This window comes from Anabrus simplex, chromosome 3 (genome assembly GCF_040414725.1).
Source record: "Anabrus simplex isolate iqAnaSimp1 chromosome 3, ASM4041472v1, whole genome shotgun sequence".
In the NCBI taxonomy this organism is placed as follows: domain Eukaryota; kingdom Metazoa; phylum Arthropoda; class Insecta; order Orthoptera; family Tettigoniidae; genus Anabrus; species Anabrus simplex.
In genome coordinates, this window is record NC_090267.1 from 100,602,358 (window position 1) to 100,626,729 (window position 24,372).

General features: G+C 40.0%; 1 protein-coding gene across 1 annotated transcript in view; it reads right to left on the reverse strand.

The window, feature by feature from the left end:
• The window catches only part of LOC136866674 (uncharacterized), a 155,584-nt gene that overhangs the window by 56,356 nt on the left and 74,856 nt on the right, over window positions 1-24,372 (reverse strand). Inside the window, exons 2-3 of the mRNA XM_068226586.1 lie at window positions 23,054-23,187; window positions 5,263-5,467 (exon numbers count right to left, since the gene is read on the reverse strand). Coding sequence (XP_068082687.1) covers window positions 5,263-5,467; window positions 23,054-23,187 — 339 coding nt within the window. The remainder of the gene's footprint in view (window positions 1-5,262; window positions 5,468-23,053; window positions 23,188-24,372) is intronic.

The window sequence follows — 24,372 nt, forward strand, 5'->3', positions numbered from 1 at the left end:
TTCTCTTGGAAACTGATAACATGGCCTTAAGTTGGGTTCTGAATCGCCCGCGTCGTACTGGTCGTCTTACTAGATGGGCAATTCACATTTCTGCCTTCAAGTTTGAAGTACGTCACATAAAAGGTACTGATAATGTTGTTGCAGACTGTCTAAGTCGTATGTTTGGTGACTCCCCTGTTGAGAATATTGATTCTGTATCTGTCGATCTCCCTCAACCATGTCTTTGTGTCTCCGGTTGTGTCAATGCTCTATTATCCGACTGCCCTCTGTTATATCAGGACATCAGTAAGCATCAGAAGAATGATCCTGAGTTGAATTTGATCATCAATGACATTAAAACTGGTAAAATGGTAAAACCCTATAGTATGCGTAATGGTATCTTGTGTTGTAAGGCGCGTAACGATAAGAAATGGAAAATTGTATGTCCTCAACTCTTGATTCCGGTGGTTTTTCAATACTACCATAATTCTGCTATTGGTGGACATCTTGGTAGCTTCAAAACCCGTCAAAAGATCAGACATTTCTTCATTTGGAAGGGCATGGACCTTCAAATTGCTGAAATGGTAAGGTCTTGTCGTGTGTGTGCGATTAGCAAACCGGCGCTGAACACCAAAATTGGTATGTTAGCATCATCCCAAGCTTCCTCCCCCATGGAAAGACTGTTTGTGGACTTCGTTGGTCCGTTACCCCGTTCGAGGCAAGGCTCCAGATTCATACTTGTGTGTGTAGACAGATATTCCCGTTTTTCGTGGACCTTCTCGACTCGGTCGGCTAACGCTCCTACGGTTATTAAATGTTTAAACTCCATCTTTAGTTCTTTTGGGCCTCCTAAATTTTTGGTAACGGATAATGCTAAGTACTTCTCATGTAATCTGTTCAAGAAATTTTGTTTTGAGCTATCTATCTCCCATGTCACTACTTCTCCCTACCATCCTGCCCCATCGTATGCTGAGAGAGTGAATCGGAATCTTAAATCTGCGTTGATTGCGTTCCATCATAAGGATCATCAAAATTGGGATTCCTCTCTGCACTGGCTAACATATGCATTAAATTCAGCTGTTCATGAGTCTCATGTGCAAACTCCTATGTCACTGATGTTCTCCTTCACCCCCTTTTCACCCATTTCTAATCTGTTGAGGATTGATGAATTGCTTCCTGAGAAAAAGGATCCTGAGGAGATTAAAAGAGTGTGGAAGAAAGCTAAAGATAGATTAAAAGTTTCACATGCTAAAGTGGAAAAGCAGTATAATAAGGGCCGTCGACCCACTGACCTGGCTGTTGGTGACGAAGTCTATATCAAGACTCATTACCAAAGTAAGGCGGTTGATAAGTTCAGTCGTAAGCTTGCTCCCCGTTTCCATGGTCCTTGTACTATCTTAGAGTTTTTGACCCCTGTTTCTGTTTTGGTAAATGATCCCATTTCTAAAAGAATCAGGCGAGTTCATCTCAGCCAAGTAAAACCAGCTTAAATTATTAATTTATGTCCGTTGTAAATGTTAGACTCTAATTGTATGTTTTAATATGTAACATTTCATGTGTATGACCTTGATGGCCGAAGTATTTCCTATGTAACTAGTCAGGATTTGGTGCTCCTTATCACTCCGTGCAACAATTTTGTGGGTCGGTACCTGTTATGGTAGACCTTGCCGAATTTTAAAACTGTTTCCCGTGCTGTGTGCACGTATTTGTTTTAAATGAAAATTTTGGGATGAAATCTCATGTCACTGTAAGTGTTGGAACTTACTATTGCCCCGTGATTTTTCTAAAACCTTATCGTTACTCCGGGTCATGAGAACCCAGTTCGTATTAAATGTACAACCTAAATATATGTGACTGGACCATTTTGCATTTATTAGTATATGTGTGGTGTGCTTGTTCCCTCGTTGTCTGCTTCCTCGTTCATGTTGCAGCTTGTGCGCGCAAACTCCATCCTGAAGCTGCTGTTTCCTGAAGCGCCCGAGGACTGGTACATCACAGAATGTCATGGGAGCTCAACACTTGGTGCTGCTGATTGCAAGTCATGTGTCTGTTTTCCACCTGGTGCGTTGTACGCTGTCCTTACTGGCCATTTGAACACCGTCTTCTTGCACATTGAACAGTCCATGTGTGCCCTGTGTTGTTTCTTCTATGTCACTCCATGACCAAGTAAGACTGTTCCAAAGTTATTCTATATGCATGAATGGAACCATACTCGACGCCGAGAAAATCTGACACTAATCTGGTGACGCCTAAATGCATTATGAACATATCTTGTGGACTTATATCTATCCTTGAACGTTCTTGTACTCTGCGATGCAGTGACACCTTCCTGAGTGCACAAGACTGTATGCTACCTGCTTCGTCTCGGCCCCCAGTGGTCCTCTTTCGGCGGGGGGTGACTGTGGCGTTATTAAAATAGAAACTCTTATTGAATCATATACCTTCGACAATCTACGGTTATTGGACATTTATTTAAATTGTGTCTATTTTTGACACTTGTAATTCTTAGTCTCTGCTAATGACCTTGGGTTCCCAGCCTAGTAACTGTGTTGAACTATTATATTACCACGTTCATATGAGGCTGGAGTTCGACTATATTTGAAGTATAAATTAAGAAAGACTTCGTATTTCGTGAACTTGGATTATATCTGCCCTAGCACTTTGGACGTTTGGCTACTAAGTACCTGCTCTGTCTATACGAGGAGAGATGAACTTTCCGTTGTATGGTTACTCTATGTGTGTAGTTTCTAAACGTGTAATTGCACTGTAGGCCAGCTACGGGGACTGCTACGCTATCTATCAGATTGAATGTAGCACTGAAGAGTGTGATGTGACTGTTGCTCGCCAGGGCGCGTATCTAGTCTTCCATGTGTCGCGCCTAGCGGCGAACTCGGAAGCACGGCATTTTGCGCAGGAAGTCTTGGAGGCTGGTTGTAGCAATGATGGCTGCGGAGACTGTTACCAGAACGATGTGTACTCCAACTGGTGTTGGATGATAAACAAAAAACCACATCGAGTGATGGGAGTTTAAGTATTTTGTTTTGGTGTATAATATGTGTGTTAATTTGTAAATATGTAATTATATAGGTAGTTTATTTATACTTGTGGAGTGATTATGTTAGGTCGAACTACGAGGTGAGTTATCTTGGCATAAGGCTTGCTTGTAAGTATTTTAACGTATCATTGCTATTAATATTATTTTACTGTGTGTGTGTTCTATTCGGATTGGTGTGAAATATGAACATTGTGGACATCTAAGTTTTGTGATGCCGTGTTCTGCTCCAAGTGTACGTGCGGTATATAACGGTAGGCCATCCTTGTGCTAAGATAACATTTTGTAAATTTTTATCGCGTCCTTGTTTTAAATTTGTCATTCTCTTCGCTCGGGCTTTACCTTTCGGTGTTTTTGCTTGTGATTTTCCTTGTAATGCCCGTATGCGTGTGCCGCTTTTCTTTAAACTGTGGCATTTTATCGTTTTCTTACGTGTTGTATTTTTGGCGTACATTCGTGTTTCTGCTTGTCTCCTTGTGCGAATTGTGTTGCTTGTCGCATGTTTTGGCTATCCTGTGCCCGTATTTTGACCAAACACTGCACCTACATTTCTCTCTATAATTTTCTTTAATCTTTTTTTTTTACATTATTATTATTATTATTAGTCACCTTTGGTAAGTTGAATTATGCTTAATTTTCTTGGTGAATACTTGAGTTGAGTCTGGTTTAGTTATATTCTTTCCCTTTGAGGGCTTTAAATTAAATATCACTCCATTGTTGGTGTAATATCGTACAAATGTTATCAGTTTCAGCAATACAAGTAACGTTTAGTAGGTCGAGGGCTGGACACCCCTGGAGAAGAGGATGGTTCCTTATCTTATCTTTTCGTGTGGGTATTGTTGTTATTATCTCCTCGTGCCTGACTGTTATGTAACATTATTAGTGTGAAGGGTGTGTGCATTGTGTCTGCCGCGATGACTGTATCGTGTGTTATACTCCATAAAATTATTCGTTGTATTGATTTTTTTTTTTCTTCTGAATCTGTTGGTTCTATATTGGGTTCTGGGTTATGCTAAGTGATCTGTTCGTGCTTTTCCTGATGTTACTGTGGCTCATGTTTACGTTTGTTTACCAAGGTTTGGTGATTGAAAATTAATTGTAACTTGGGATATATTTCTTTTAAACGGTGCCGTGTGAGCTTGTGATTGTAACATGTTCGTAATCGTGGCTTGATTTGACTGTCACGTTCCGTGGTGCTGCCTTCGTATCCGCGTTTGGTGTGGGCCATTTACTTCTACCGGGTGCTGTCACAGTCCTCGATTTGCTAACCCCTTTCTCCCCTTTCGGGCTTAAATGTTAAAATTTCATTTAATTTTAGAATACGTCAAACATGTGCGTACCATGGTACCTACGTAGTTTTCCTGATGCATCAGTATATAGGTATATAAAAATGGTTGTTTGTAAAGAAATGAATGATTTTATTTATTAGAAATGAATTTCCTTCTACTTATATTATTCGTTGGTTTTCTGAATATTTATTTTACCCTAAATGTTGGGTGCTAATTGTAAGTTCTATACTTTTCTCAGGTTATTTTAAATTTTATCCAAAGGTTTAAATTGTAGTGTAAAAAGATTTATTTATTATATTTTATTTTAAATTTTTTGAATATTTCTGGTGTCATTAATTGGTGTGTTTGCTAAGCAATTTCCTGATCCCGTCCTCTCTCTCTAAATGGGTAGGCTCCTGGTCCCTACATGCTTCCTCTTGTCTATTTCCTTGGGTATGTTTTACTGTCTTATCTTATTTTTGCTCTACTGGAAATGTATTTGTAAGCGCTCGTCCCTATGACCATCGTCATTTACTCATACTTATTAGGGGCGTTGCACAAATATTTGAGAATTAAATTTCAGGCCTTCCCCTAAACTACCATTTCACTCAGCACGAATAAAATAAATTATAGGCTAGATTGTAGTGGTTCATCACCCGACTTTACATACCGATTTTCATTAAATTCGCTTCAGCCGTTTTCTCGTGATGCGTGTACATACATACATACATACATACATACATACATACATACAGACAGACAGACAGACAGACAGACAGACAGACAGACAGACAGACAGACAGACAGACAGACAGACAGACAGACAGAAATTACGGAAAAGTAAAAAGTGCATTTCCTTGTTACTGTGGACATGACCGATACAGAAATACCATTCTTTTCACATTCTGAGCAATCTACAGGCAAAACTCTTATTTTATATATATAGATTCATATACAACTAACCTTTTTCCATCAGTCTCTGCAGTGTCAGCAAACTCAAGATAGCGAAATGACTGGATGAACTCTTGGCAGTATTTGACAGAATGTTCCACCAGTTTTAAAACATTTGGCACATCCGAGGATGTTTGGCAGACCTTGGTGAGGTAATCCCTTGTAAGTTTGTTTTGCAGGTACCTGTGTGCTAGTTTCATAATACCACTCTCCTCATCTGTGAACAAACCACATAACACATCTACAGTGGCTATTTACAAAACTGAATGGCTAAATTTCAACAGGACAATTTTATGTGCACTTGATTGTTTATTGCAACTAATTTTGAGCTATATTAAACAAGACATGTGATGTTAGAATGTTTGTCTTAAAAATCTGTGAATAATCTGAAGGTCTCGTTATCACAATCACCTGTAGATCCTTCAAGTGGGCAAGCTTCGACTTGTGTGGACAATATACCTCCATCTGTTTCTGTCTTTGTAAACTACTTCTCTCATATCTTCCAATGTCCCTCCCCACCCAGGCTTTTTTCTCTATAACATCTTTAATTTGGTCCAACCTCCTCCTTTCGAAACATCTGACAGTTCTTTTTTCCAAGCATCACCCTCTCAAAGTACCACCTGGGAATCTGCATCTCCTCTAATTACTTTACATGGCCAAACCATTTCAGCCTGGCACTTCATAGTCTTTGTTCCACAGTTGAGGTCTTTTTCCTTTCTATTGGTTTTACGTCGAACCCTCTGGCAGGTCTTATGGTGATGATGGGACAGGACAGGGCTAGGACTGGGAAGAAACCATCCATGACCTTAATTAAGGATTAAGGTTCACCCCCAGCATTTGCCAGGTGAGAAAATGGAAAACTACAGGAAACCATCTTCAGGGCTGCCGACAGTGGGAATGCATGCTCACAGATAAGTGACCCCCTACTATCCAGTTCACCTGCATGTCTCTACTATTTGTTTCATGTCGCACTGACACAGACAGGTATTACTGTGCTAATGAGACAGGACAGGGCTAAGAGTAGGAAGGAAGCGACTGGGGCCTTACTTAACCCACTTAAAGTCACAATAAACGTCCACAATGTTGACTGTGGAATCACATTTAATCTGCCTGCCAGTAGTTTGAGCGTATTCGTCACACAAAAAACATGCATAAAAAACTAATAATGATAATTCGCTCAAAGTTCACATTCACGCCATTAAAACTAGTGACTTACCCATACTTCATTTCGTGAATGACTGCTGGCTGTGGTACAAATGTTTCATTTGAAATAATTTCAAAAATAGAGGATTCATGTACTCTAAAATCATCTCAGATTTGGATGGTGGGCGGACTCTAAATTTTTCGTAAGTACTTCTGAAACACCACTGTATCCACAAGATGGATATAGATCAGGATATTGTCTTTATTCTCCAATTTTCAATCACAACGGTTCTCTTGCGTCACCAACCGTGCACATTTGGAAGGACCGGGTGCGGCATTTTCACTCTCATTTTCTTCAAAGCTCTTTGAACTTTAGTAACTTTCAATATTGCTGTCACGACCCTCAAACTCCGATTCATTTTTCCAAAACGTCATTATTGCCATAATCACAATCTAAAACAATGTCTACAATCGCTTTCAAACTCTGGTCATCATCACCGTGATGCCGGTTCTACTGCATAATGAATACTGAATACCGATGATAATAAACTGTTGTTCAACAATCCCAGTGTCACACAGAAATACAGACAGCATTGTTTACCAACAGTACATGTCTCCAGTTCCTTACAGTGTGTATTGTGAGAAATTTTGCAAAGGAAATCGAATATAAGAAGATAAGCAAGACACTGCATCATTGCGAGCTGAGTTCATAATTTGATTCATGTACCAAAACACTGTGTGCGACCACAGCTCGTCAAATGATGTGAATGGGTTAAGGTCCAGCTCCAGCATTTGCGTGGTGCGAATATGGGAAACCACAGAAAATCATCTTCAGAATTGCTGACGGTAGGATTCGAACCCACCACTTCCCGAATGCAAGCTGAAAATTACGTGATCCAAAAAGCGTATCCAACTCACTGTGTCCCTGCACGTCTTTTCTTATATAATCTTCCTGATTCTATCCATTCTCATCTTCTGCATTGCTGATCTTAGAATTCACCCGCTTGCAGTTTACTGATACTGTATCTGTTGTATTTAATCAAGCAATCCCCTAGTGGGTTGGGGCGGTAGAATACATCCATGGTATCCCCTATCTGTTGTAAGAGGCAACTGCAAGGGGAATCAGGGGCTCTGAAATTTGGAGTGTGGATGGTGATCACGGTTCACCTATTTGAGTCTGGCTGCCATTGCTTCCACTTAATAGCATCAGGCTCCTCACTTTCATTTTACCTACCTAGCCTCCTCTGACCAACTCTTATGCTTTTCTGAACCCAAAAGTATTAATTCTGTGATGCCCTGGGAGTCTTTCATTTTCATGTCCTTCCCTTTCTTTTGCCAATACCTTCATTTTCTTAAGTGTTGAACTTCTTCCAGTTTTCCCTCTGATTAGTATTAATAGGGGATGGTTGCCCAGTTGTACTTCCTCTTAACACAATCACCGCCACCACTTAATAAAGCAAATTTGTAGTTTTAAGCAACTGTCGATATCGTAATAGCCACAGGATCTCTGTTTTATGTAGAATCCGAACCACAGGGATGCTTTTCATTTCAAAAATCCCATATGCTTTGATTGGGAATCGTACTATGATTGCCTTGGTGAGAAGCCAGCAACTGTACCATTCGGCTGTCATGTCCCTTGTATTTAATACATAATTCTCCAAGCACTATGTTATGGCTGACAGAGGGTATGATTTGAACATTGTCTGTTTTACTCTTAAAAGAACTAACTGCCTTGTTCCACACTATATTCTACATTTAGTAAAAGGGGGGGTCAAACGTTGCTTCATGTCCGTTGGTAAAACCTTAAATTGCCCCACACGTGTCCCCTGGGTGGTGTTAAGAAAGCAACAGTGATAAGACGCCGCCGTACTGCCCCATGGGGCCTCACAGCCATGACAGTAGAAATAAGACAAAAAGTCCTTCTAAGGACTCAGCATTCAATACTCTGGACCCTGGGCTCCTCAATTAACTATTTGTCAGCTTAACATTGAGGGCATTAGTAGAGCTAAGTGTGAATATCTATCCAAGATACTCTAGGAACAATCAGTAGATGTATTGGCACTGCAAGAAACCCACACAAAAGATAATGTTCAGCTGTGTAATAGGGGTAAAATTCCGGGATACAAGATTGCGACAGAACTACATCATTGCAAGTAATCAGCTTCATTTTCCGTATCAAAATTTAATCACTAAATTTTACACTATTGAGATTGTTCCACCTTTTTGATACTTTATTTTTTGCCTTTAGGCAAGTTTTTTATTAATTAATTAACAGTACATGTTTTGTTCCTATTTAGGAACATCCTCAGCTGTTGCAATGGCTTAGGTGAAAGGTTAAGATTTTAAACACATTGATTTGTAAAATACATTGATTTACTTAAAAACTAAAATGCGAATTAAGATAGATGATGTTTAAAAACGATGTAAGGGTTAGTGTGTTACTGGTGTGAGAGCAGATGATTACATAGTTGATTGACTTAAAACTATAACTATTCACTTGAATAGTTGTTAAAAAAATTTTTAGTTTGTTACGTAAAAAGTCTGTATGCAATTAAAATTTTTTCTTAAAATGTTTAACTTCTTAACATTAATTCGCATTTTAGTTTTTAAGTAAATCAATGTATTTTACAAATCAATGTGTTTAAAATCTTAACCTTTCACCTAAGCCATTGCTTAACGAATGTTAACAATGTTAAGAAGTTAAACATTTTAAGAAAAAATTTTAATTGCATACAGACTTTTTATGTAACAAACTAAAAAAAATTTTAACAACTATTCAAGTGAATAGTTATAGTTTTAAGTCAATCAACTATGTAATCATCTGCTCTCACACCAGTAACACACTAACCCTTACATCGTTTTTAAACATCATCTATCTTAATTCGCATTTTAGTTTTTAAGTAAATCAATGTATTTTACAAATCAATGTGTTTAAAATCTTAACCTTTCACCTAAGCCATTGCAACAGCTGAGGATGTTCCTAAATAGGAACAAAACATGTACTGTTAATTAATTAATAAAAAACTTGCCTAAAGGCAAAAAATAAAGTATCAAAAAGGTGGAACAATCTCAATAGTGTAAAATTTAGAGAACTACATCACCCAAAAGATGGTATTGTTATCTATATTAAGAGTGATATTGAAGACTATACACTCTTGCCATCTGATATGCATCAGAATATCTTCTCAGATTCCATCAAGATACAGGATGTTACCATCATAAACATCTATAAGCCTCCAATGGTCTGCTGGTCAGATCCTGTCACCATTGTACCTGAAGAAGATAGCATAACACTTGGTGATTTTTAACAGCCATCATACTTCTTGGGGATATGACAGAAATGACGAAAATAGGGATAAGTTGTGTGAATGGATGGATATAAATAATCTTACACTGATATTTGATGTTGAAAATCGCGGCACATTCCATTCTGCTCGCTGGAACCAGAACTATTCTCCTGACCTTTGCTTTGTCTTGCAGGGCCTAATGACTCTCCAACACTACAGATCAGAAGACAAGATCTGAAGGACTTTCCATGCAGCCAGCACAGACCAATCATTTACAACATCGGTATGCATATCCCTGTAATGAGATCTGTACCCTAACCTCCCTGGAACTTCCAAAAAAGTGACTGGGATAGGTACGCAAGATATACAGATGGTAATATTAGATGGGTGCAACCAATCCCTGAGAACTATGACTGATTTGTTGGCTTAATCAAATCTGCTGCCAAAAGAAGAATCCCTAGAGGTTTTCGAAAAGACTATGTCCCTGGTTGGAATGAAGAAACAACTCGCCTAAGCTGTGAATTTTAACAAGACAGTTCTCATGAAAATGCAATTGAAGGGAAATCCTTAGACAATGCTAGAAGAGAGAAATGGACCAAGACTGCTGAAACCTTGAACTTTACTCACTCAAGTAGGAAAGCATGGTCCCTCATACAAAAATTGGACTCAACATCTATACCATCAAGAAATAATTCATGTATCAATGTAGAATCCATAGCTATCCACCTCGTTTCTACATCTAAGACTGTAGGACACAAGAAGTTCAGTAGAAAGATACAATTGCAATTCAATCAGTTAAAACAGGAAGTCAAACCAGATCCAGTGTACTCACAGCCATTCACTTTAGAAGAGATACAAAAGGGTTTAGATGGTCTCCAGACTGGCAAAGCAGCAGGATTTGATTGTGTTTATCCAGAGTTCCTTAAGAAGTGTGCCCCAGCAACCAAGCGATGTCTTACGATCTTCTTCAGCTCCATTTTGAATTCAGGACGTCTGCCTCCATCTTTCAACAAGGCCAAAATTGCAATAGTAAAACCAGGGAAGGATCCAAAGATACCTCAAAGCTACAGACCAATTTCCTTACTTAGTGTCACCTACAAACTACTTGAAAGGCTCTTACTGAATAGAATTGCTCCTGCAACTGAGTCATTGATTCCTATTGAACAAGCTGGATTTTGTCAAAAACGAGACTGCAGTGATCAAGTTCTTGCCCTGTCTTCCTACCTAGAAGTTGGTTTTGAGAAGCAGTTCAAAAGTGTTTCCGCTTTCCTGGATCTCTCAGCAGCCTATGATGCAGTCTGGAGAAGAGGAATTCTCCTCAAACTTATAAAGGCAGTTCCTTGCCTTAAAATAGTCACACTGATTGGCAATATGCTGAGTAACAGGCTATTCCAAGTTCTAACTGAAAAGGTTAGGACCAGGTTCCATGCAATCAATAATGGTCTACCAAGCGATCCCTTCCATCCCCTCTGCTATTTAACTCTTATACTCATGGTCTATCCAAAACCCTATGTCGAAAATTCATCTATGCAAATGACATAAATCTTACAGTTCAAGCTACCACCTATGATGAAGCTGAGGATATATTAAACGCAGATCTTGGGAAGATGGATGAGTACTTCAGAAACTGGTGGCTCCAGCCAAGTGCCTCAAAATCTGAGGTTGCCACATTTCACCTCAATCACCTACAAGCAAACTATCATCCTAAAGTGAAGTTTAGGAATCACTACCTAAAGCACAATAGCTGTCCTAAGTGCTTAGGTGTGACAATGGACAGGACAATGGCCTACCAAATCATACTGGAAAAACGGCTGCAAAACTGAAAAGTCTAACAACATAGTAGGTTAGCTGGAACGTCATGGGGTGCCGACACCAGTACACTCAGGACTACCACTTCGGCTGTTGTATATTCTCCAGCTGAATATTGTGCAGGCATTTGGTTAAATAGCTCTCACTGCCATCTAGTGGATATTCAACTTCACCAGACAATGCGTATCATCTCTGGTACTCTACGTTGTACTCCCTCCCAGTGGTTGCCTGTACTATGTAACATCGCTCCACCCCATCTTAAGAGAGCAGCACGCTCTTGTTCGCCTGGGGTGTAGGATCATGCAAAATGATCTCTTCCAATTCATCATGATGTCAAAGATCTTTCTAAACCGAGACTGAAATCAAGAAAGCCAGCTTGCAAGGCGGCTGTAGATCTTACGTCAACCAGGTTCAATCTCCAAAATGGCTGGAGAGATGAATGGTTAAACTCTACACCTCATGGCCTAGTTTCAATCAACGATCCCATTACAAGGCTTGCTGGCTTTAATCTACCTTGGACAGTCTGGTCGAGGTTAAACAGGATTCGATATGGTACTGGTCAAACTGGTGCAGCCCTATATCAATGGATAAATTTCCCCAATGTGATTGCAGTTTTGAATTTCAAACCATTAAGATTATTGTGCAGGAGTGCCCTCTATGTGCGTATCCTGGCTCCTTGGATGAACTCCACTCAGCATCTCCAGAAGGAATTAAATGGATTGCAAACCTTTCTATCCATATTTGAAAAGTGGCTCTAATGCTGTAAATTGTATATATGTAACAATATAATTTAAAGTAATTCTTATTGTCTTGTAAGCATCATACGCTAAATAAAATTTAGTAAAAGAAGCTGGATCCTTTGGACATTCTATTTGTATTTCTAGTTTAGGACTCCTATTATTGGAAATTACATTTCCAAGATTTCCATACATTCAATTCCCTCTCCCTCAAGAATGATATTACAATGACAGATGTTCTACTCATTTTCACTGCCACTGTCTTATGCCTGTTTGTTTAAACTCACTGTTTCATCAATTCAACCCCCTCTGTACCTCCTGCTCTGTCTCTAACAAGATGGAAACATCATCAGCAAAAAACCAATGCATTCAAATCAGCAGAATCCACTGCTTTAATTTTGCCACTCATTTACGAAATTGAAAGTTTTTTTGTTGAATTCCAACAACAGCGTTCTCGATGGAGACTACAGAACGGCCTTCCCCAGGGAAGTGTACTGGCTCCTATCCTTTTCAATAATTATATACACAAACGACCAATCCAAGGCTCCTAATAGCAGGAGTTTCTTGAATGCTGGCGACCTTGCTCTAGCCACCCAGAGCAAAGATTTTGAATCAGTGGAGAATACCCTTTCGAATGCCCTTGAAGATCTCTCCAGATACTAGAGTATAAACCAGCTTAAACCAAACCCCTCAAAGACGCAAGTATGCGCTTTTCATTTGAGAAACAGGGAAGCCACTCGCAAGTTGAAGATAATATGGTCAGGGGTTGAACTGGAACACTGCGACACTCCAAAATATCTAGGAGTGATGCTCAACAGATCTCTTACTTGTAAGAATCACTGCATGAACTGCAAGTCAAAGGTGTCCACTAGGAACAATCTCCTCAAGAAATTGGTTGGATCACAGTGGGGAAGTCATCCTGATACCATCCGAATATATGCAATGGCGCCATGTCATTCTGCAGCAGAGTACGCCGGTCCTGTCGGGTATAGTTCCACACATGCCAAACTGGTGGATGTAGCTCTTAATAAAACCTGTAGAATTATAACAGGCTGCTTGAAATCCACTCCAGTTGCATGGCTTTACCACCTCGCAGGAATAGCACCACCTTCTATTCAAAGAGAAATAACTGCCAATAAGGACGAAAGAAAGAAAGAAAGAAAGAAAGAAAGAAAGAAAGAAAGAAAGAAAGAGGAGTAGGAAAGAACCCATCATATGCATGGGTACAAACCACACCACAACGACTGAAATTAAAGAAGAGCTTCCTTAGAACATCAAAGAAACTTACAACCAACGGTGAAAAAGTTAGGTTACAACTATGGAAGACTACGACCTACCTTCGCACTGGCTGGAGAAGAATTTGAGAAACTTTGCCTCCTGGTCATAACGAAGAATGACTGACTTTGGAAGTCCATGAATACAATGAGATCGGGAGTGGGCAGATCAAAGGTTAATTTAGTCAGATGGAGATACTCTCATAAGAATGATATTCAGTGTGAACGTGGAGACGTCTAGACTGTACAACATCTGCTGCAATGTCAACTGTGTCCAGCCTCCTGTACTCAAAAAAGACCTGTATTAGTCCTCATTAGCAAAGTTCTGGTCGCAAATAATAGAGTATTTGAAGTGTGCCTTATATGTATATGTTTCTGACCCGAGAATAAATAAAATTTCCTTAATAATAATATTCCATTGAATTTCTGGAAATTAATTCACCAGAGTGAGTTCTTAGCAGTCCATCATTACAATAAATCTTTTAGATAAATATCAGCAGATATGAATAAAAGTTTCAAAATGAATATCATGGGCAATTGTCTATAGAAGGCAATTCAAATTTGCACAAAAACTGAAGTAGCATATAGAGGAGTTGAAATACAAGAATTTTTTAATAGGAAAGACTTTTCCACTTGACAAAGTTTTTATTCACGACCACGGCCGAATACACTGCATAAAGGCATGTCGAACTCCTGTTCTCCACACGGGTTCTTAAGGGTTGTACGTTGAAGCCCGCATAACCCACTGACAGACTCACTCCCATTGTTTACATCCATTCTCAATTGGAGACTCAAGACTGCCTCGCATGTGTCAGTTGAGCTCTTTATATAGGCCCACAGAAGATCCTAGTCATTTCCAATTCCAGATCATTCCTGGTCCACTATTAATCAGCTTCCAGCTTCTTCTAGGAGCTTCCTTATCACAAGCCTCAACAACTCACCAGCGCTATTGTTTTCCACATTGCCGATCCCATCTGCATTGTCTGAGCTGTGCTGACATTATCGCTTTTGCTAGCATTATTGCATTTTGCGAGCCATCCCGCACTCAGCCTTCATTGTCACAATGCTCCCTCCTTAAAGGTGCTTGTCTCGAGTAGCTCCACAGTAAGACATGAGCTGGCCTAGGTGGATGACCATCATTTTCCCTGAGGTAGGCTGCTGAATCCTGTCAAGTACAGCATTATCCTGGTGATAACAATGTAGGGATCTTCCACGGCAACTGAAGCTTTGGCAACTTCCTTTGTTCATACAGGTCGTGTATTGCCACTCCCTCAAGACACCAAAGCGACAGAAGTAGTTCTTCACTAGGCGATCAACTATTGCTGACACTTCCTGATTGGGGATGGAGTAAATCTCAGGCCCAGGCCACTTGGTGAAATAGTCCATGGCCAGAATTAGGTAGCGATATCTGATATATGATTCAGGAAATGGTCATGCAATGTCAATTGTTACCCAGTTAAAGGGCCCTCCATCATTGTATTGCTGCATCTGGCCTCTATTCAGGGTACAAAGATCTCAGCTTGCCACACAACTGCCACGAATTTGGCACCATCTTTCGACATCTGTCCTCAGATGGACTCAGTAGCAGAACTGCTGGACCCAATCCAAGTTCTTATTGACCCCAAAAATAGCCTGCCATGGTGCTCCATGTAGTCCAGCTACCATTTCTATCTTTTTATCCCTGGGAATTACCAAATGGGCAACCTCCTTCTTGCAGTTGACTCACTCCCCTACACACATCAATAGACCATCATTGACTTCTAGCGACCTCCACTGATACCAATATGCCTTGTACACTGGGTTACACTCGGCGATGTCATTCCATGCTGATCACTGTCCTGGCTCGACTTCTTGCACCATCTGTCCAACATCTTCATCTGCAAGCTGCTCCCTTCTCAGGGCAACACAATCTCAGTATCCCACTGCCACAGATCTCCAACTCGGATGTCCAATGTACCAGCTTGGCTCAACCTTCTGACAGTGGCTGCAGCTCTATGGGGCTCGGTTTTCAGGACAGGTCATCTCTGCCGCAGTGTTCCATTGATCCTGCGATGATGCATTAAGAACTCGTACCGACATGCAACTTTCTACTGGTACAAGCATCCTGGTTGGGTAAAGTCCATGTTTGGTAGCTGTTGGTCCGAGTTCTACTTCTTGTTTACCTGCCTCACGTTAGCAGTCCTTCCTCAGATAGCCCTGCTTAAAACACTGCTAGCAGATGATTCCTCTGAAAGGTTGGAGAGCTCATACCTCATCCACTCATACCATGCCAACAGTGAATCCTTGGATGGTTGCACTCACCACAATGCCAGCTGACCTCGGCATTCTGATGGTGGTGAGCGTCACTTCAGTGGTGATGAGCAGACCTGCAGATTCTCTTCGCCCCTGACAGCTCATACTCTTACCGATGACATTGAAAATGTTGTTGTATTTGTCACGTCCACCCTCAAGGCATCGGGTTCTGGTGATCTCAGCATTATGAAGCTCATCAACGAAGGTGTAAGCAGCCTCTTGTTGTACGTACTTTGGTGGCATGCCACCGAAAGCCTTGTGGGCCAGCTGTTTTATCTCCCAAGGCAAATTCCTACAATAATTGAATTTAGGCAGCTATCCATTCAATTTACTGCATTACAATACAGTACATAAAGTTAATAAAAACCAGAAATTTTCAACTGAAATGATGCACAGAAGGCCTGGAGAGATTTCAAGTGAATTAAGAACACTGTGATCAGAACGAATGAAGTACTGGGCAGATAAGAAGAATCAAACAGTACAACCTTCAAAAGAAATGGTGTATGTGGAAGACTCAAGTGGCCCAATGTCGCCAATCAAGTTAATAATATACAGTTAATAACAAGTTCACGCACATTTGAGTTTTCCACTCGACTCTGTTTTTACCCACAATTGTGGTCAAACATACTGCAAAATGACACATCAAATTCCGGCTCTCTACAGCGCTTCTCATAGTGCAGTGTTGTTTCAGAACAACAAGGTTCACTGAACTCCAAGTAGCTGACTGATGGGTTCACTCTAGATGAATGACTTGTTACAGACTTGGAACCATATGTTTACGTTCACTTTTGATTAATGAGCTCAAGACTGACTTACTCAAGATTGACTGGAGTTAATCAGCTTCCAGCTTCTTCTAGAAGCTTCCTTATTGTCAGCCTCAAGAATTTGCAGGTTGCTCACTGTAGGTCCCATCCACACTGCCACCATTGAGTGGCATTATCGCTCTTGCTGGCATTGTTGCATTCTACCAATTGTCCCACACTAGGCCTTTGCTGTCACAACATAGTCTAGGACAAAATCTTGCATCAAACAGAAAGATTCGTTAACACAGAAAACATACAGCTTCTGCCATCTGTCTAGTTTCTAATGAATTACATCTCATTACCTTCTCAATACTCTATGGTAGGAACCTTGGTCAAGACATTATGAACTGATTCTGCTAGCTAATAGTCCAGAAGATGGAGCCTTCAACTGAAGTGTAACTATAGTACTGTACTTCTGAATATGTAGACAGATTTATGTGAAAGTGCAGGAATGGGTGAAATGCATGGTAGATCCAGGAAATGAATTCAGGCCAACTAGGTAGAAAACTATGATATTGATCCCTAGACTATGATGGTAGTAAATACTGTACAATGCTGACAATACTAAAATCTCCGGTTCCTCTTCACACTTTAGCTACAATTTTGCATATCAAGGATTTATAACAAGTGGTACAGAAACAGGGGCATAACATTAGGGCCAGAAGGGCCTGCAAGGCAGGCAGGCAGGCCCAATTTTTCAGGGCACCCTAACGGCCTCCTCACGTAAAAATAAAAATTCAATAAATGGCTAAAAGTCACGGGAAGGGGTGTCTCATTGGAAAATGAGCTGTGTATGACCCCTGAACATTGCGGCTAACTGCAGCGTAGCTGAGCAGTCTGTCACAAACACCAGTGTTGTAAAGATTGCAACACGTTGCAAGTTAATAGACTTTGAACGTGCGATGATCATTGGCGCACAGGTCTTAGCATTGCAGAGATTACATTCGAATTTGGGTTTCCGAGGCCAACAGTGTCGAGGGTGGATCTTCAATATTGCAGAGAGAATGTTATCACCCATGTAAACCGCTGCACGGGAAGACCACAGGTGTTTAATGAATGGACATCATGTCACCCCCGCAGAACCATACTGGGCGCTCAACAGGCTACTGTGAGTCAGATCACCGCCCAGTTGAATGTTGGGAATCGGGAACCCATTTCTACCAGGACTGTAAGGAGGCTACTGCATGGCATAGGCTTCACCAGCCAATGACCAATTCGTGTCCCCTTGCTGACACCTCGACACAGAGCTCAACGATGTGCATGGGCCCATGAACAGCAATGGACCCTGGAACAGTGGTGGCGTGTGGTATGCTCCGATGAATTCTGGTTCCAGTTGTATCGAGCTGATGGGCGCATGAGAGTGTGGCGTATGCCCCATGAAGCTATGGATCTTGTGTGTCAACAAGGTTGCGTTCAGATGGGAGGTGGCTCAGTTCTGGCCTGGGCGGCATTCACATGGTTGCAATTAGATGCTGCTGATAGATGCTTGTTGTTTAAAGGGGCCTAACATCTAGGTCATCGGCCCCTAATGATACAAAATGAGATGAAATGAAACAACAAATTAAAAACCCAAAATCCTCCACTAACCACAATTCAAAATGTGAGGACAAAGAATGAATGAATGGATGGATATGAATTTAAAACGATCAGTGGAACCGACCCATAGTGCCTCACATGCACAGAAGCTGGCGTAGAACAATAGTCTAACTGACCAAGGGACTGCCTTTATAGCATGATACTGAAACGATGATACTTATATTCGAAAGGAGTCCAAAATCCAAGTCATCGACCCCTCGTAATGGTACTTATCACTAGAAAAATAGAACCATGGCATTTGTCATGTTGCAGTACTAATCAAGCGCAGCGTAGGCACGCGGGTATTTCACACATTATGGTACTAGTCACAGGTAATGAAATTCGCACTTGTATTACAGACCTAATGTGTTTCGCACATTGCGGCGCCCTAGACAGGCAACGCAAACCTATGGTGTTCATTACCTAAGTGTACTAACCACAAGGACTCGTACTATCCCATGGTGTTCCTCATAAAGTGGGTACTAATCATAAGCAAGCCAGAACCATGGGTTCCTTCATCCCATGGTGTCGCTCATATAGTGATACTAATCACAGGTACTGTAAAAGCCTTCGAGCCCTCGTTTGCTACTAATCACAAACCTATTTGGTACCCACCATAGTGGTACTACACACAAGTAAAATCGACCCATGGTGTTCCCCGCGTGGTAGTACTCATTGCAAGTAGTTTCATGGTTCTAATTTGATTATCCCTTGGTCACCCTTGTAAGTCGTCTCTTACGACAGGCAGAGGATACCGTGGGTGAATTCTTCACCTGCATCCCCCACCCACAGGGGGTAGACAAACAGAAAAAAGAAGAAAGAAGTAGGGATCCGTCACTCTGAAAAATGAACTAACGGACGAAGAAAGACGAGGGCCACGAAGGGCGTGAAAATGAAAGACTCCCTAGGCCTCGAATGCTCTAATATCGTCGGTGTCAGAAAAGAACAAGAGTTGACCAAGGGAGGTCGGACAGGATAGATGAAAGTGAGCAGCCTAGCACAAGTAAGTGGAAGCAATGTCAGGACTCAGCTAAGGGCCTCATGGTCGTCAACCCACGCTTCCAAGTCGAGAGCCCTGGGGCCCCTTTTAGTCGCCTCTTACGACAGGCAGGGGATACAGTGGGTGTATTCTTCGTCTGCGTCCTCCATCCAGAAGGGGAGGTTGCAATTAGGCCCCAATGTCTGGTTGCAGGGAGCGCTGACGGGTGCACGTTATGTGGACATTCTTTCAGACCCAACTGCATCCCTTTCTGGCCCTAGAGTACGGAGATACCACGTTTTAACAGGACGATGCACCATGTCACCACTCTGTGGTGGTACGCTGGTGGTTGGAGGAGCACTCCAATGAAGTTACGACCCTGGATTGACCCTCCAGATCCCCCGATCTTAATCCAATCGAGCATTTATGAAATGCTGTCGATGCTGGTGTACGCTCCATCAACCCCGTTATTAACATCACATTCAGTGTCTTCCCATGACTTTTTTCCACTCAGTGTATATATCTAGCCTAATGTCACTGCGTGGAAATAAGGGCAATTTCGTAGAATCAGTCAAAATAGTTTTTTTTTTTTTTTTCATCTAGCAGCAGTTTATTGTGTTGAGTGTAAGACAACCACAGCTGTAAACGAATGCTTGCCCTTGCCGTCTCTCGCAACACGGCGACGCACTTCAGAAAAGACCTGCACCAAATTCTTTTAAAATGATTACAGCAAAGAAAATTGATACGAAAATAATGTACTTTAGTTATGAAATTATACTTTCTTGCTGTGTAGTGCATGTCACAAATTTTGCGGAACATTTAACTGTTGTCCCACATTTATTCCACAACAGCCAATAAGAACTTGTAGTAACAATCAGTCAACTCAGTTTTGAACAAGCTCTCTTTGCGTAAAGTTAATAATAGGTTTACCAGTTTTGCAGTTTGATATTTTTCAATCTTTATTTGAAGAGTTTTTATTTAATTTTGTAAGTTATATTTTTCTATTTTGTAATCGAATAAATTATTATAACCAAGACTTCGGTATCGGTTCGTACAGAGTATAGTTCTGTAGTTACTGAAAAATGGAACCAATTAAAGTTAAATTTTAACATCTAAGTGGTAGATGGTTGGGAGTTCAGCAGCATAGGCATTAAACCACGAAAGCAGTCAAATAAAACCTATTAACCTGTTGACAAATGCACATGGCATACGCTGTGCAATAATGACGGCCACATCCGAGTACTATTTGACCGGTAAATAACCTCTGGGGAGTAAGATTTTTTAAAAATTAAAAAAATTTATTTATTACACTTTTGAGAGACTTTGAGACACATGAAAAGACATTTTAGATCAAGAAAACACTGTCATTTCAAAACTTTTTAATATATGATACAGTTCAAAGCAAGGATGTATGCAAAGAGCGACCTCACATGTAGAACAATCATAGCTCATTTCTTTCCTCTTCTGTCCTGATCAGGTAGTTTGTTTGCCTGAGAAGTTTATGGTTCTTTGATTCACTTTGTGGGAGTGACCTCATAAAATGGCGACCTTCGAGGCGTAATGGATCTTGTGTCCCACCTCCAATTGGGCGTGCAGCATTTCATCCGTTGTTTTTAGCAGTAAAGTGTTTCTCAAGCAGTTGTCAAATTAGGTTTTTTCTGAAATCCATTACATGCAATTGTACAGTAGGGTTAGATTTCTTTTGATATCCTTTATACATGAAATAGGTGTTCAAAACACAAATGTCTAGTAAATGAAACAAGTTTTGTGTAACCACTTTATATTTTTTCTTGTCGAATCATGGAATGAGACCATCATATCAAATTTGTCTGCTGGTCTCATGTTTGCATTATGATTTGTTCCAGATTTTGGCTTTAGCTTATTTTCAAATGACCTGGTGTTGAAAGTAGTAATTTTGCTTGCGTCAACAGTGGACAACATTGTCAATGGCTTTTATCACACTATCTTACTACTAGCATTTCATCATTGTACCGAGCTACGACTTCCCCTTTTTTACTTTTTGGGAGACATGGTACATTTTTTCTTCCGGCATTTAGCGTTCCACATGCTTCAGTACCTCTATCGTACAGCCAAGAGAACAAATCTGGGCTTGAATACCAGTTATCTATAAACAGTATGCGATTTCTATCAAGGTATGGTTGCATTAGAGTTCTTTGATGAAATGGCTCTGTGATTACTTTGGTCAATGTCAACAATTGTGCCTTTCCCAGTGTATACTATAAAATCTAGCACCATTCCAGTTTGACAGTCACAAAGAACAAATGGTTTTATTCCAAATCGTTTCCTTTTATTGCGAAGGTATTGCCGAAAAGACAGTCGACCCTTCCCCAGCATTAGGCTTTCGTCTATAACTAAATTTTGAAAAGGATTTAGTGCAGAGGAGAACTTTTTTCTCAATGTTTCGATCACAGTTCAAAATTTATAAAGCCTGTCATCCCCTCCCCCCACCCCTATCAGAGAATTGTCATCAAACTGGAGCATTCATCGTAAATGTAGATATCTGTCCTGGGAAAATATTTTTGAAAAAATAGGAGTTTCTATGAGTGGATCTGTAGACCAGTATAGCTTCAGACTATTTTATTTTTTTCACGTGAGCCATAAGCAGTGAAGTTGCGAAGAAACAAAACATCTCATCAGCAGTAGTGTCAACCCATTGGTTTATTTAAAAAACTGCGTACGTACATCATTAGCAGTTTCCTAGTAGTACTTATTTGTTTCTGAAGCAATATGATTTACCAAGTCATAATCTAGAAAGTTATAAAAGGCATGAACCTCATTCCATTCATTGCCCACAATCTCATCTGTAATAATAATGCCTGATTTTGAAGAGTCAAAAGGTAAATTACGGGGCTGATAATCACCATTATGTTCCCATTTACATAGAGGGCATTGCTGTGAGTCGACGGTTTGTAGTGGGTTGGTAGGAAGGCTGTCCGAATTTTGTTCATTGTTTTCATTGTTAGGTGGTCTTGGTGTACTTACATCAGAAGGTGAAGTCATCAAAAAAACTCTGTAGGATCATTTTCAGTGTCACTATCCATAGATTCTTCATCGGAACCCTATATATCTCTATTTAGTTCATCTATATCATCAATTGTGTCCATACACTCCATAGCATCACTTATAATTTACAAAAGAAAAAAACGTTTAGTTATATTTATGAAAACCAAAAATATTTTTAGCTACGAAGAGCACAAACAACTATCCGCATCAGCAGCAATCATAACACTGCTGTAACCTGTAGGTTAACAGTGTGCCAACCTCTACACTGTGGGGGTATACACATTTCCTTCAGAGACCACCACCAAACAAAACTAGGATTTGTACAGCGACACTATTCAAATAACTGGAAAAGTTCCCAAAAACACCACCAGATGTCATATTACGTCAGTAAGCAATTAAGTTCTTAGTACTAGCCTAAAACGACAAATACCGTGCTCCTTCACGTGGGACCAAACAGCAAATGCTGTGCGCGCTCTACTGACAATCCTTGGGTGCAATCGTCAACAGGTTAAACAGTATTTAATATTAATCTTACAATAACAAATAATCCCTTTGTTCATACAACTTGACAATATATTGCATTACATATACCTGCTGTAATTTAATTAGGTTATTCATAGATTTTACATTTTATTTGAGGGGGTCACAATTTGTATTTTGGCAGGCGAGCCCTTATCACATTCATTACTCCCCTGTACAGGAAGCAACCTGATTAACTGTTAGCTGAACTTGAATGTGTCCTTCTTGGATAATTGTCTTGATATTATAGTTTTCTATAATGAAAAGAATCCACATTCTTACTAATAAAATTACCATCTCACGTTTGAAGACAGTGTACAGTCCATCTGTACGAAAAGTTATAATCTTAATAAAAACTCACCAGTATGTGAAATGATATATATTGATGAGACATTATCAGATTTCAAATTTATAATGAGTTGTAAAGTTCCATCGAAGAAGTCAAAACTCCATTCTTGGGCTGATAAACTTTTAATTTTCCAAATGCAATCTTTTCTGGAAATTAGAAAAAAATACAGTTAAAAACAGTTTAAATTTTGAAATTTCTTACACATATAACAATTATCTAATACAAGTACAATTAATAAAACACAAGTAAAACAGAAATTTAATATAGAACAACACTTTAGAACTTGATTTTCAAGGAATGGAGTCTAGGGTAAATTCTACTTTGAATCTCATTTTCTCTTTATTACATTCCAAGCTTTTGGTGAGAAACATATACTAATATAAAAATTAATTCTGCAAAAGATGAAAATAGAATATGCCAGATTAATTTACAAAGTAAGAACTAACATTTTGTGATAATCATCCCAGGCACTAAAATGAAGCTAAGGGTTGATTTTTACAAATTAAACTCAAACTACTGAACCACAAGTGGTGAATTCCAAAGATGATTAACAGGTTGGTTATTTTTGTACAATAGAGTACCATTTGGAAAATGGATTGTCCAGGTGGTCCAGTCAGTCAAAGGAAATACCCGGTAGTTAATCCCCGAAATAAAGGGACTGAGAAGAACAATGTTATTGGCATTACATTCCACAGGAGATCTTTTACGTGTCCGTAAATCTACCGACACAAGGCCGACGTATTTGAGCACCTTCAAATACCACTGGAACGAACCAGGATTGAACCTGACAAGTTGGGGTCAAAAGACCAGCACCACAACCATCTGAGCCACTCAGCCCCGCAAGGGACTGAGAAGGAAGGAATATACTGTACCATACACAGTACCTGCCCTTATACGAATTACTGTATACCAACCCACGAGATATTCTCCTGGAATTTGTCATTTTACCTTTCTATGCACTTTTCACAAATAAATATTTTATAGCAGAAATATTTTTATGAGAATACTTTTCATTATTGTGTCAAAAGTGCAGACCCAGGTAGTCTCTAAACTCTAAATTCCAACTAAAAAATATCTGTGTAGTATATGTCAGTGACCAAGCCACTTACTTTTGAATGATCAGGAATTATCAAGAGATAGAAATCTTTCAAAATTTGGGAAAACGAATACTGTTGATTATGACTGGTCATAAAATTTGCATAACGCCGATCAGGCTCAGAACTAGGGCGGGGCAGGAGGAGCACGTGCCCCGGGCGGCACATTTCAAGGGGCGGCAAAATTTGAAAAGTTTATTAAAAATAAGTTACTTAATTTTTCAAAATAATAATACC